This window comes from Aspergillus multicolor, assembly GCF_047715735.1.
Source record: "Aspergillus multicolor strain CBS 133.54 unplaced genomic scaffold BDW74scaffold_25, whole genome shotgun sequence".
Classification (NCBI taxonomy): domain Eukaryota; kingdom Fungi; phylum Ascomycota; class Eurotiomycetes; order Eurotiales; family Aspergillaceae; genus Aspergillus; species Aspergillus multicolor.
Genome location: NW_027395976.1, coordinates 59,041 through 71,296, shown reverse-complemented (window position 1 = coordinate 71,296; position 12,256 = coordinate 59,041). Strand labels below are relative to the sequence as shown.

The following is a 12,256-nucleotide window of genomic DNA, read 5'->3' as shown; positions in this document are numbered from 1 at the left end:
CTGTATGCCCGGCGGACCTGGCATCTCTGCAGTGACGGCTAATTGCATACTTCGCATGTTCCTTGGAATGTGGGGTAGTTTATCGTCATAGGCAGTTCTTCAGGCTGATCCTTGTGCTTAGGGCTAGGCTAGGATCGATTACCTCGGACGTACTCCGGAGTAATGCGGGGGCGGAGAAGTGGGCTTATCGCATGAAGAACAGGCGTCACGCATGTTCGCTTGGATAAGGATGATCCTGGAATTTTCATCACCAGGCTATACTAATCTCAGTAGTCTCCGCCGGAATCACAAGGTTGGAGAGAGGGGATGGTCCGGCAGTACTTGCCAACCGCCACTATGGCTTAATTTTCCGAGGCCAGGTTGCCCACCCGCTGGTGCCTGAGGGGTCGGATATCTCGGTTAAATGCTGCATCCTTTCACTCGAAGTGCCATGGTCCTCCGACCCGGAACTCCCGTTGACGCCAGCCATACTTCCATACAAGCGATCGCTTCCCATACCCTCAAGCTTTGCTGAGGCGATCGCTAAGCGAAGCCCGGGAATGAGAAGAGCTTGTCGCATATTGGTAGAGCTTGGTGAATCTTGTGAAAGCCAAGTGGCAAAGTAACACCGCAGCGCACAATTTCCTTTTGGTGTCCAGGCGTTGAATATTCCACCAACCAAGAGCCAAGCTATAGCTTGTTCAGGGCTAAGGCCGAAGCGAAGAAATCTGGGGCCCCGCATCTCCAATCAGATGCTTCCTCAGAACCAAGCTCTACGCGAGTGACTCCTTCCCGGCTTGAACGGGCCAATGGCGTTCCTTGCCTACCCAGCCGGGTCTCCCTGCCCCCTTGCTTCATGCCATTCACTGGACGCCAGTTCTCCCCAAGCGGCCAAATCAACAGAGGCTAAAGTGCTTGTCTTGCGGCTGACATTCACTTTGTGTTACCAATACCAAGTCACTGAACTTTCACTAATTCATTCTCCTGACCTCCACTGGGGTGGGGATATAAGACTGCCACCTGCCCTTTCCGTTTTCTCCTCTCCAACTTTCTCCACGTTCTCACATTCCTACAGTAGTGATCAATACCCCGCAAGAATGTCTACTAATACCCCCTGCCCTAACACTGGTCCCAAGGACTGCTTCTCTTCCCTCTGCGAGACCGCAGCAGTCCATCACCAAACCCACGACGAAAAAATCGACGCTCACGAAGTAGAGATCCTTGCCAATGCCGTCGATGGCGAGAACTACGAGCACCAGATGGGTGTCTGGGCAGCTGCAAAGCAGTACCCATGGGCCTGCTTCTGGGCGTTCGTCATGTGCTTTACCATCGTCATGGAGTCATTCGACATGTTCCTCAACACCAACTTTGTTGCTCTCAAGCACTTCTCCCAAGTCTATGGTGTCCAGACCGGACCGGATGAGTGGGCTATTCCGACTCGCTGGCAGAGTGCCCTTTTCCAGGCTGGACAGTGTGGTGCCTTTGTTGGTGTCTATCTGGCTGGTCCGATTACCAACAGGATCGGATATCGCTGGACTACTCTGCTTGGCTTGGTGCTGATGAATGCGACTATTTTTATTTCGTTCTTTGTAAGTCCCCTGCTGTTTAATTTCCACTGAGCTCTTAAGGTACTAACCATGCTGCCCAGGCCAACTCTCTAACCCTCCTTGTCGTCGGCCAAGCCCTCGAAGGTGTGCCCTGGGGTTTCTTCATCGCCAACTCACCCGCCTACGCGAGTGAGATCGTGACTCTCCCTCTTCGTGCTGCCTGTACTGCAACCCTCCAAATGTCCTGGTCCATCGGCTCGATCATCGTCGCTGGCGCCACTTACGCTTACAATGACCTCGACAATCAGTGGTCGTGGCGTGTCCCTATCGCCCTGCAATGGGTCTTCCCAACTCCCCTCATGGTGTTAATCTTCTTTGCCCCCGAGTCACCCTGGTGGCTCATCCGCCGCGGCCGCAAAGACGAAGCACTAAAGTCCATCAAGCGCCTCGGTGCCAAGTCCGAAGAGCACGCCCAGCAATCCCTCGCCATGATCGAGCGAACCGTCAAAATCGAAGAGAGTATGGGTGGAGCGCCGAAGCTGCTCGATCTGCTTAAGGGCACCGATCTCCGCCGGACACTGATTACCTGCGGCATCTACGCGAGCCAGAACTTCGCTGGGAACTTGATCGCGAATCAGGCGACGTACTTCTTTGAGCAAGCCGGGATCTCACCCAACAAAGCCTTCCAACTTAACCTCATAACAACGTGCCTCCAATTTGTCGCGAATATCGGCTCCTGGGGCTTGACCTCGTGGTTCCGTCGACGCACCGTCTTCCTGTACGGCACAGCGACAAATATCGTCTTCCTCTTCATCCTTGGAATATGCGCCTCTATCCCCCAGAACAACAAGACAAACTACGCGCAGGCTTGTCTTGGCGTCATAATCTCTTTCGTGTATGCCGGTGCACAGGGTCCCATCTCCTACACAATTATATCGGAAACATCCTCCGTCCGTCTCCGAGCCCTAAGTACAGCCGTCGGTCGTTCAGCGTACTACATCACCGAGATACCCATGATCTACCTTGCGTCGAAGATGCTGAATACAACTGGCTGGAACTTAGCCGGGAAGTGCGGGTATGTTTGGGGATGTACGGCACTCGTCTGCTGGGTTCTGGCGTACTTCTTCTTGCCGGAGCTCAAGCATCGCTCCTACCGTGAGGCGGATATCCTGTTTAATCGCAAGGTTTCGGCGAGAAAGTTTAAGACGACGGAGGTTGGGGTTGAGGAGAATGAGTAGCGCCGAGCTCAATTCCTGGGCTATGGCTCATGTTTTTGTTTTTTGTTTTTTTTTCTTTTCTTTCTTGTAAAGTGTGTATCCAATACTCCAAGAATGATACATAAATTGTTACCGGGAGTCTTTTATTACCAGCTCATGGGACATCAGCAATCACTTGTTGTTTACAAAAATACATATCAATGTATTATTGATCCAGTCGCCGTTTGTAAAGTTCGTAGAATGAGAACATTGGCGCATTCCCTTAACATTTAAAAGCCAACTTCTACCTGAGTACCTTCAGTTACCTACCCACTATATACTCCAGGGAGCCCTGGCAGATGAATCAAAGTCTATTCTACTGGGGCATCAGTGCTGCAACACAAACGATCGTTTTTCTAACACTCTGTACCGCATATAAGCATGGACTCAGTCTCACCTCCGCCGTTCGTGCCCTGTCAACTTCCAAGGTTGATGAACCTTCACTCGAGTTTAAATTCAACCTTACCTGTAGATGTCTTCGGATTGGCTGAGCTGCGCCTCGGACAACTTGACCGGAACCCCACCGCAATCCCTCTGACTATTTGCATCCCGCAGCCAGCATCTACTTCTTCCAATCAGATCCATCCAAGCCTGAGCCTCGCATCGTCATACTTCGCCGTGGCTTATCGCCGTGCGACGTGCGACGTGCTAGTAATACAAACTGGCTGCGAGTAAGCACTAAGTCGGTCCGAGGCCGACTAACGCTTATTCGCATGAAAGGGGCGGGCTATAAAAAGCTCGCTTTCCCGCTCGTTTTGTGCAAAGAAATATCCCATCACTTTACAGACAATCTAGCGAGTCATCATTCCAGGTTGATTGAATGCTAGCAAACCCCGATTAGGTCATTCGATTCGCCCACTTGGCCCAGGAACCAAGCTTCCAGCTGCATTTAGGTACCACATGCCTATCTCCACCGAAGCAACCGTTGGAATTATTGCTGTGATACTGGCTGTTGTCCCAGTCGGGATCTCGGTCGTGAGGTATCGGACAACAAGAGCTAGAGGTAGGTTCAACCCGTCCGTGTACTTTTTGGAAGGTCGCATAGAGTTAACTATGTGAGTGAAGACGCGCCTACAAGCTCCCTCTTACCCTTCTTCTGGCCTACTGAGAGACAAGGGGTGCTGCAGTCCACTTTTGGCCGAGAAGAACTGGTTCCATTTCCCCGGATTGACGTGGACTCCCTCCACGGTCTAGGTATGTCAAACTCCACCGCAGCCGTGCAGACCCTAGGCCAGGCGAGTATCAGGTGGTTCCGCCCAACGTACTGACTCTAACATTGAATAGGAAACATACCGTCAGTCCAAGAACTTATGTTTGTTGGGAGCATGACATATGTAAGGTACGGGGGTTATGTTGCAAATCGTTCGTGATTGACCATCGCAATTGCCTGTTTCTAGCGAGGTGCTCAGGAGAAGTGTCTAAAGAAACTTGGGAAATATTGTATATCAGTATTAACTAAATCATTTTCGCTTTGGTCTGTCATTACTGGCCCCTAAGTTCTCGCGCACATATCGGAGGCCTAGGCTCATCTGGCCGTATGACAATGTTACGGGGGACCTACTGCATTAGATATCTGATGCCTGGTTCCCGGTCATTCTGTCATCTCTCGGCCAGACAATCTCAATAATCGACATCGCTGCCCCAAGGGGCGTCCAGATTTTGACCTCTGCATACGCAAAGCGAGAGTCAGCCTTTGAAAAGAGCTCTCTCCAGTCGGCCTCTTCGCGCTCCCTACTGTTGCACAGCGTAAGCATCCAGAGGTCCATTTCCCTACGCGAGCTCCAGGTTAGCCAACTTGATAGATCACAGCAGCGCAACGGGGACAGCCGGGAGATCCATCCACCTAGACAATTGCACTCACCTGATAGCCCTCTCTTTCATCCTGTGCATTGTGCCAGGCTTAGGTAGAACGCGGTCATGAATGATGATCCTGGATCCTGGTCGTAGGCCCGGTATTAGGGCACGCAATATGCGCACCGCGTAGGCGTCCGACCAGTTGTGGAGGACATTGCGAAGGAGATACACATCAGCTTGGGTAGTTTGGTCAGTAAAGAAATCGTGGGCGACAAATTCAACCCGGTCGCTAACATCTGGAGGAACTCCTGCAAGCGTCTCGGCCGCTGCGCCAGTAATCATGGACGGTGTATCCTGGACAGTGAAGCGAAGATTTGGGAATTGCTTCGCCAGCATAACGCTGATATGACCCTTTCCTCCACCTACGTCAACTACCTTCGCGGTACCGTCACCGTTCGAACCAATTGTTTCCCATGGATAGGTACCCGCAAGGGGCTCGGGTGCGGTGCCGTCTGCGTCTGCGAGCGCCGCCATTGCGCCCCTAAATCGCTTCGCCATGGCTGGGTGACAGACGTAGTGGTCGTAAAAGGGCTTATCAACGCCGTGGTATTTGCTCCATCCCTAATCGCTGTTGTTAGTGTCTTCATGAGCTGCTAGATATATATCCCACTGAGCACTCACTGTTTCATTTGGCTCTTCGCCTTGAGACTCTTCCATCGCCGGCAACGTCTGATATCTCGTTAGATCCCAATTCCCGAAATCTCGAGGCCAAACCTTGTAGAAGACGTACATGAGCGAAGCTCGGCCACAGCTCCTCATGGAAGTATCCCAGTCCTGCCATGGTGTCTGCGTCGTCGCGTAATCTCCGGCTAGCAGCTGTATGCGCAACGAATCCCACGCGAGGTTCCTGGAAGACGCGATGGAAAACCATCGCATGCCGGAGAATGCGACGAACATCGTACTCCCTCAGGCCCGTCTTGTTCGCAAGATCGGCAAACGATATCTCGCCATTCGCGGGGACCGCCTCGGGTATGTTGTATTTGTATATGGTCTGTAGGCTTACGCCGTTGAGCTGTTCGAATCAAAATCGATTAGCCAGAGAACAATTGTAGCCCTCTCCATTCTCGGGTAATATATGGCTGTCAATCATACCATGGGCCGCAGGGCCATCGCCGGTCCCAGGATCAAGTCGTGGAGCTCCAGCGTGGCGTTAAGCACGTCATCGCGAGCGTCTCCTATCACTCCGGTGATATTCAATTGCTGGTGTGCTGCGCTTTCCTCGAAGCTTGGTTGCGGCAGGTTGTTCTCTGTCAGATAGGCGCTAATATCCGCAGTGCGCCGCTGGATGAGGGCTGCTAGCTCGACGATGCGACTCATTCTGCTTTTACTATCGAGTTCTGTCCCTGGATTGTACACGTCGCTACGTACTGCAGATGTAGTGAGATAAATGGCGATGGGAAGCTTTCAAGAAACGGGAGATCTGACTGATAAGCAGGAGGAAGGAGGAAAGAGCCCCGCACCTTACCCCTCCAGTGTCCGCAAGCGCACCTTCTCTGCATGTCTTGGAGGCATTGGCGAATCAGATTCAATGCCATGAATAAGCCTGGTAGGAACACACGGCTGATTTATTGTCCGTGCTAGGGTACGTATCCCACCTGATTGTCTTACCCTACGGGACAGGGCTCTGGCCGTGTGAGACTATTTTAAGAGCACCGCATGTCAAAGGGAATAGTTCTACACAAATAGTGAGCTTATTGTACCTGGATTGAAGAAGAGAGAGGCTTTCCAAGGTTAAACAAGAATAACAGTGCTTCGATGCTTACTGGGCTCATTCACTTACCAGGAATCGGGCGCTCGATGCTAGTATGAATAAGCTGTACCTAAAACACAATAAAGCAGACTGAACGTCGTTGGCTTGAGGTTAGACCGACATAAATCTTAGTATTTACACATTCTATTCGCAAGATTATAATATGACTTGGAGCTACGAGGCAGATTTCGGAGAGAAATAATATTTAATGAGAGTAAACACTAGCAACTTTGAGAAGCGGGGAGAGCGTCATGGAGACGGACCAGAGCAGGCAACTAAGCGAGTGAGCACTGCAGTCTGTAGAAGACTGAATCTCGACAAGAAACCAAACCGATAAGCAACAAATAAAAAGGGAAAAGATCCGAGAGCGCAACTCTACACCGAGGCAGAAGTCGAAGCAGGAGCGCAAGTCCCCTTCTTCACCGGCTTAAGCATCTCCAACAGATCCGGAGGAAACTTCTTACGTCCGCGTTCATCGCCATGCTTAACAGCATACTGGTGCGTCGTCTTCCCTTTGACCCTTTTTGCCGGGCAGCTCATATGATTTTTCTCGCGGGCATGGACATTAAACATACCCGTCTCCAGCAAGATGCGCACAATCTCAACATGGCCCTTCTTAGCAGCGATGATGAGCGCATTACTCCCACACGCCCAGCGCTTGTGGAACTTGAAGTGCGGGAGCAGGATGCCCACGATCTTGGTGTATCTGGGGTACACGGCGTGCTGGAACATGCTGGGCTCTCAGAGATACTTGTGGCGGCGCATGTGGTGCACGAGGACTCGGTTGTAGTCTTCGTAGTGCATGCGGTCTGTTTTGTTTGCGCCAGAGGCCAGGAGGAGCTTCATAATTCCGGGCTGGTTCGTGGACACGGTGAGGGTTAGGGCTGTCTTGCGTCAGTCGGAGAGGATGCCGAGTTTGGCGCCCTTGGAGATCAGAGTAGAGACGGTCATTGTGAGGCGGTTTTCAACGGCCTTCATTAGGGGTGTTTGCCGGGACTTGCCTGGGCTACCGTTTAGCGGCACGCCCCACGAGATGAGAGCAAGCGCAATGAATTCATGCTCCAGCAGTGCCATGACCAAGAGGTGGGCGTGCTTGGCTTCAGGCTTGATATATTGCAGCATGAAAAGCACGGTTTCAGCCTTGTCGAGTTCAATCGCTTTGGCGAGGGCCTCGTCGGCTGAGTCTAGGATGCTAGGCTTGATGACGTGGATTGGGGGCCCGTCGCGAAATTTTATTGAGGAGAGGGCAGCGGAGATAGCTTCATGGTTCTTGATTCTCTGCTGCCGGTGTTCGAAAAGCAGGCATACAACATCTGCGGACTGGTGCTCCACCGCGTCGACAAGGGGGTCCGGCCGAAGGAATCGGGGTCGTTCAGAGAGGAGGTGTGCGGGAGGAGGAGACGGACTGCGCGCTTGGAATTCGGTCCTTGACAGATGGGAATGTGGAATGCGGTGCGGCCGTTCTTGTCTTTGTGGTCGTAGCAGGGTGTCAGCGGGATCAGCAACTCGAGGATTTCCACTGCGCCAATAGAGGCAGCAGCAGTGAGGCAGGAGATTGTCTCGACCTTGTAATCTGCATTGACCCGCTCATGCTGCACCAGTTCGCGGACGAAGGGGAGGTCCCCGACTGCTGCAGCAGCGCATAGCAGAACGCCCGATCGGCGTAATGCTGACCAGACCCCTGTGCTCGACAAGCCTTGACTAGAAGTTCAAGCGAGACAGGCCAGTTGTTTGTAAGAGCGTGGCGGATAAGCGACAAGTCCGAGCGTCGCTTTAAGGTCGCCCCGGCATTTAAAGACATTCAACAACCTTGTCCGGATCTTCTGTGGCATGGGTAATACCGTGCAACGGCGTCTCGCATTTCGGGCTGACGCTATTGACATCAGCGTGTTTGGACACCAGATAATGGACTATCCCGGGACAGCTCGCCTTCACTGCGTACACCAGGGGGGTCTCGCCGTTGTTGTTGCGCTGGTTAATGTCCAGGCCAAGTGCCAGAAGCAGCTCGATGTTGAACATGGTACACGTGGCATCCGTCGACTGGATTTGTTGGCAGGCATGGTGCAAGCAGGCGTTTCCTTGCTCATCGGTTTGATGGATGTTGAAGCCGTTGTCAACGAGGAGTCGGCAGGCGGGAAGTCGAGCGTCTGAGGTTGTTCGCCTTTGCAGAGGGTAGCGTAATTCTCAGCGAAGGTAGACACGTTTGTGGCTGAAGTGTGACTAGACATGTGTCAGTGATTAAAGGGTGGTGGAAAGGGAATTCCAGTGCAAGATTGAGATATCCAAGAGCCAAGGGTTGTTGTGGATGGTTGCAAAACTCATCCTGACGGGGAATAGACTCCTATTTATGCAGCAGCGGAACCAGACAGAAGGAATCCGGTTGGTAAAGAGATTTGTTACTTCTTCGGTGAAAGACAGAGGCAAATACAGACACCACTGTACCAAATAGAGGCCAATCGGGGGATATCAGAATGAGGGTATGTCGGAACAAAGACTCCAGGATATTGATATTTTCTTTCTTTGTAGAAACATAACGGAGAATGCAGGGACGACAGCGTGAAGACAAAGCTTTCGGAATGAAGAAGGACGGGAATAATGGTGAATAAGCACAAAGATCATTTTTGTCTTCAGCAATTCACCGATCAAGGTCTTGACAGCCACCCCAACCATGCAAATAGAGAGTGCGAGTGTTTTTACCTTGTGAGTGCTAGCTACTATAGTGGTCGCATCGCAGGTCAGAAACACTACCATCACCGCACAGGGGTTTTGGACAACCATAGGACGTAGTATAATATACCTACTGTAACTGTATGCACATGTGCTCACATAGTTGGATCAGAATTCCCGATCCTTGAAATCTGGACTTCGGCAGTACCATTGTACCAAGACCTAAGATATGGAGAGGCTCTAAGTGGATATGTCACAAGATATTAGATTACTAGTTTGACATCAAAATCAAAGCGCCCATGTGAGAGGAGGAGTGACTATTACGATGTGATGGACCTACCATACCTAGATACCTAGTACATACAATCAGGATCCCCTAAGGCTATCATTTGGAAAGGAAACATGTATATCGACAAGTAGAATGGCATTGGGTAACATTACGAAAGAGAGAAAAGGAAACAACAAGAGCAATGGATGATTAGCCACATGACACAGAACTGTGGATAGCGAGCGGAGGAAAGGGGCGGCCTCCGAAAACCTATGAAGGGAATGGGTAAGGTCAATATCCAATCAGGCATACCTATGGTATCTTACTTAGCGCCGCGACGATGCCCACTCTCACTAGCCGCATCATCAGGGGTAGAAAGCCAATCCAAGATATCGCGATGAATTTTGGCTCGGAATCTTTCTGCCCATTCGCGAACCGCACGCCCCTTTTGAGTCCCCCTGAGACGATCCAGCTGCCCGCTCTCCATCAGCGCCCGAACGACCCCCACATGGCCCCTTTTAATCGCGCAGTGCAGTGCATTATAACCGTACCGCCACTTCGTCTGGACATCAAAGTACGGGATTGGCATCTTCACAAGCGCAATGAACACTTGCGCACGGCGTGCTCGAAGATTGACCCCTCACGCCCGTAGGGGGTGTACGGGGGTCCTCCGAAGCTGCCTATGTATTCGTGATGCATCTTGACTTTGATATTTGCGCCGGCGTCGAGCAGCCGGCGGACGATGGCGGGGTCGTTCCGTTCGACTGTGAGCGTGATGGCTGTTTCTTCTAGCGGGGACTTGGTCTCGAGGTTGACGTTCTTATCTAGCAAGGCGGCGACGGCGCGGTCGCAGCCAGTTGCGGCGGCTTTCATGAGCGGCGAGTGGCCGTGGCCATCGGTGGTGTTGAGGTCAACGCCCCATTCTACGAGGAGGAACGCGACGTCTTCGGCGTAGGGCAGGGCGCAATCCAGGAGGCGATGATTGCCCCGCTGCGCTTCCAGAAGACTCCGTGCGTGCTCAAGGAGCAGGCGGACTGTCTGGGCGCTTTTAGACCACACGGCAAGCTGCAGGGCGGCCTCGACGTGCTCTTGCGCAGAGAGTTTCTTGTGCCCGACTCCGGCATATAGACTGGCCGGTGACAGGGAGAAGCGGAGGGTTGTGTCGATTGTACCTGTTTCGCCCGCTGCTAGACGGTCCAGGAGCAAGGTGACCACGCCAGGGGTTTGTTCAATTGCATCAAGGAGGGGGCTTCGCTTCGCAGTGTTGGCGTCGCCGATGGTGCTGTGTGGGAGCAGGAGGCGGACTGCTTCCTCTGAGCCGGAGAGAATTGCAACGTGTAGGGCCGTGCGACCGTCGGCGTTGCGGTGGTTGTATTTAGTCATATGGGGTATCAGGAGCTTGATCGTCTCGATCTGGCCTGATGCGGCGGCGGCTGTGAGCGCGGCCGTGCCCTCGACAACACAGTGTGCGTCTATTCCGCTAGGCTTGTGCTGCAGCAGTTCGCGAACGAGTTCCACATTCCCAGCAGCCGCGGCAGCGCAGAAGAGCACCTCGGGCTCCCTACAGTCTAGACTGGCAACCTGTGCTTTCCAAGCGTGTACGAGAGGTGCAAGCGAGCGTAGGCGCATTTCATGAGCCAGGCCAAAGCGAAGAAGCTCTAAACCAGAGTCCTTCGTAGTAGTCCCCCCAGCCTTAAGCAGACAATCCACTTTCTTGTGCTGATCACCAGGAAGCTGCATAGCCACTTCCAACGGCGCCGTACCTATTGCATCCACCGCGTTGACATCCGCCTTCTCCGCGACCAGTAGCCGAACGACGCCAACAGGCTGTTTCATCAGCGCAAGCATCAGCGGCAGATCTCCATCCGCGTTCGGCTGGGTGATGTCGAGGCCTAGATGGAGAAGGACCTCGATGGTGCGGATCATCTCAGCCCTCGAGCCTTTCTCTTGGCCACACGTGAAGTGCAGGAAGTTATTCCCGTCCTCGTCGACTTGGTGGAGGTTGAATCCGTGGTGAAGAAGCACCCGACCGACCTCCAGCTGATTCCGGTGACCGCAGAGAAGCGCGTAACTGTCCAGAAACCCACCCTGGTTCAGATCAGCGCCACGAGAGATGAGGACGCTCACGACATCAGCATGTCCGTATTTCGCAGCGGCCTCGAGCGGGACAAAGGTGCGCTTGGAGAAATTGGGACCCTGAGTAGTTTCCATGTGATCGGGGGAAACACCGGCGTTCAAGAGCATAGTTGCGAGCGCAGCATGCACGTGAAGGCATGCAATAAGCATTTCAGATATGTAAGCATTGTATCGTCTAGAACAGTGCGCTGGTACTAAAGGAACACCCGGAATGCCGGCTCTGGCTGTCGCCTTTTGTAAGCCCATACGATTATGCAGCGGACCTCCTCGTGGGATAACTTGTTGTAGAGTTCCAGCTCGCCGAGCCGACTGGAGTTCTGTGATGTCTGGCAGAACTTGGCGAGGTCTTTCTTTTGCATGTAAGTGGTGACTTCAGACGCGAGTTCCTCCGGTAGATCGCAGAAGCGGAATTCACTTGCAGACATATTAGCGTTTGGTGTCTAGCTGGACATAATCGTAAGGTGGAATGACGTTTGAAGAGTCGGAAGTCTGAAGGAGCTTAGGTGTTGATGCTGAGAGAAACACGAAGACTGGGCAAATTTCTTTTGGTGCACGAAGATCCCTCTGGTCGAGAGTGCGGTTCCTCCTTATAGCAAAGCGGTCCTATATGATTCTTTGTTTCTTTGTTTGTGTGTTTCAGTTTAGACGAATGTACAGGGGAGAGGGAACAAAGGCAGCCTTGGAAGCGTCCTGAACCACAAAGACCTTTGTGTGAGTCAATGCCAGGTTCTTGATCCCTGATTTGTACCAGCATAAGGAAAGAGATTCACTAAATTCAGGAGAACATACCTAAGTCTGT

The 12,256-nt window shown here is 52.4% G+C and overlaps 5 protein-coding genes across 5 annotated transcripts; 2 read left to right on the top strand and 3 right to left on the bottom strand.

Annotated features, from left to right (window-relative positions):
* Positions 1 to 1,076: 1,076 nt before the first annotated feature.
* BDW74DRAFT_169645 (uncharacterized protein) lies at positions 1,077 to 2,764 on the top strand (the record flags this gene model as incomplete). The annotated part of the gene is made up of 3 exons (XM_073727023.1): positions 1,077 to 1,107; positions 1,150 to 1,568; positions 1,628 to 2,764. The coding sequence occupies 3 exons, from the start codon at positions 1,077 to 1,079 to the stop codon at positions 2,762 to 2,764; spliced, it is 1,587 nt and encodes a 528-aa protein (XP_073580866.1).
* An 802-nt stretch (positions 2,765 to 3,566) lies between these two features.
* BDW74DRAFT_158697 (uncharacterized protein) lies at positions 3,567 to 4,332 on the top strand. The gene is made up of 3 exons (XM_073725353.1): positions 3,567 to 3,785; positions 3,848 to 4,017; positions 4,067 to 4,332. Exons 1-3 carry the CDS (start codon positions 3,683 to 3,685, stop codon positions 4,109 to 4,111), a joined length of 318 nt encoding a protein of 105 aa, XP_073580865.1. The 5' UTR covers positions 3,567 to 3,682; the 3' UTR covers positions 4,112 to 4,332.
* A 15-nt stretch (positions 4,333 to 4,347) lies between these two features.
* BDW74DRAFT_186935 (uncharacterized protein) lies at positions 4,348 to 5,953 on the bottom strand (the record flags this gene model as incomplete). The annotated part of the gene is made up of 5 exons (XM_073731353.1): positions 4,348 to 4,552; positions 4,644 to 5,197; positions 5,258 to 5,305; positions 5,367 to 5,648; positions 5,729 to 5,953. 5 exons carry the CDS (start codon positions 5,951 to 5,953, stop codon positions 4,348 to 4,350), a joined length of 1,314 nt encoding a protein of 437 aa, XP_073580864.1.
* Positions 5,954 to 6,761: 808 nt separating this feature from the next.
* BDW74DRAFT_180986 (uncharacterized protein) lies at positions 6,762 to 7,118 on the bottom strand (the record flags this gene model as incomplete). The annotated part of the gene is made up of 1 exon (XM_073729878.1): positions 6,762 to 7,118. The coding sequence occupies one exon, from the start codon at positions 7,116 to 7,118 to the stop codon at positions 6,762 to 6,764; it is 357 nt and encodes a 118-aa protein (XP_073580863.1).
* A 162-nt stretch (positions 7,119 to 7,280) lies between these two features.
* Positions 7,281 to 8,405, bottom strand: BDW74DRAFT_180985 (ankyrin repeat-containing domain protein; the record flags this gene model as incomplete). Its single annotated transcript, XM_073729877.1, has 4 exons — positions 7,281 to 7,645; positions 7,708 to 8,016; positions 8,186 to 8,259; positions 8,329 to 8,405. 4 exons carry the CDS (start codon positions 8,403 to 8,405, stop codon positions 7,281 to 7,283), a joined length of 825 nt encoding a protein of 274 aa, XP_073580862.1.
* Positions 8,406 to 12,256: the final 3,851 nt, after the last annotated feature.

Excerpts from the sequence above, each read along its gene's own strand:
- BDW74DRAFT_158697 (XM_073725353.1), top strand. The coding sequence starts at position 3,683 with ATGCCTATCTCCACCGAAGCAACCGTTGGAATTATTGCTGTGATACTG. Across the intron at positions 3,786-3,847 it reads TCGGACAACAAGAGCTAGAG|ACGCGCCTACAAGCTCCCTC; the intron begins GTAGGTTCAACC and ends ATGTGAGTGAAG. Across the intron at positions 4,018-4,066 it reads CCGTGCAGACCCTAGGCCAG|GAAACATACCGTCAGTCCAA; the intron begins GCGAGTATCAGG and ends AACATTGAATAG.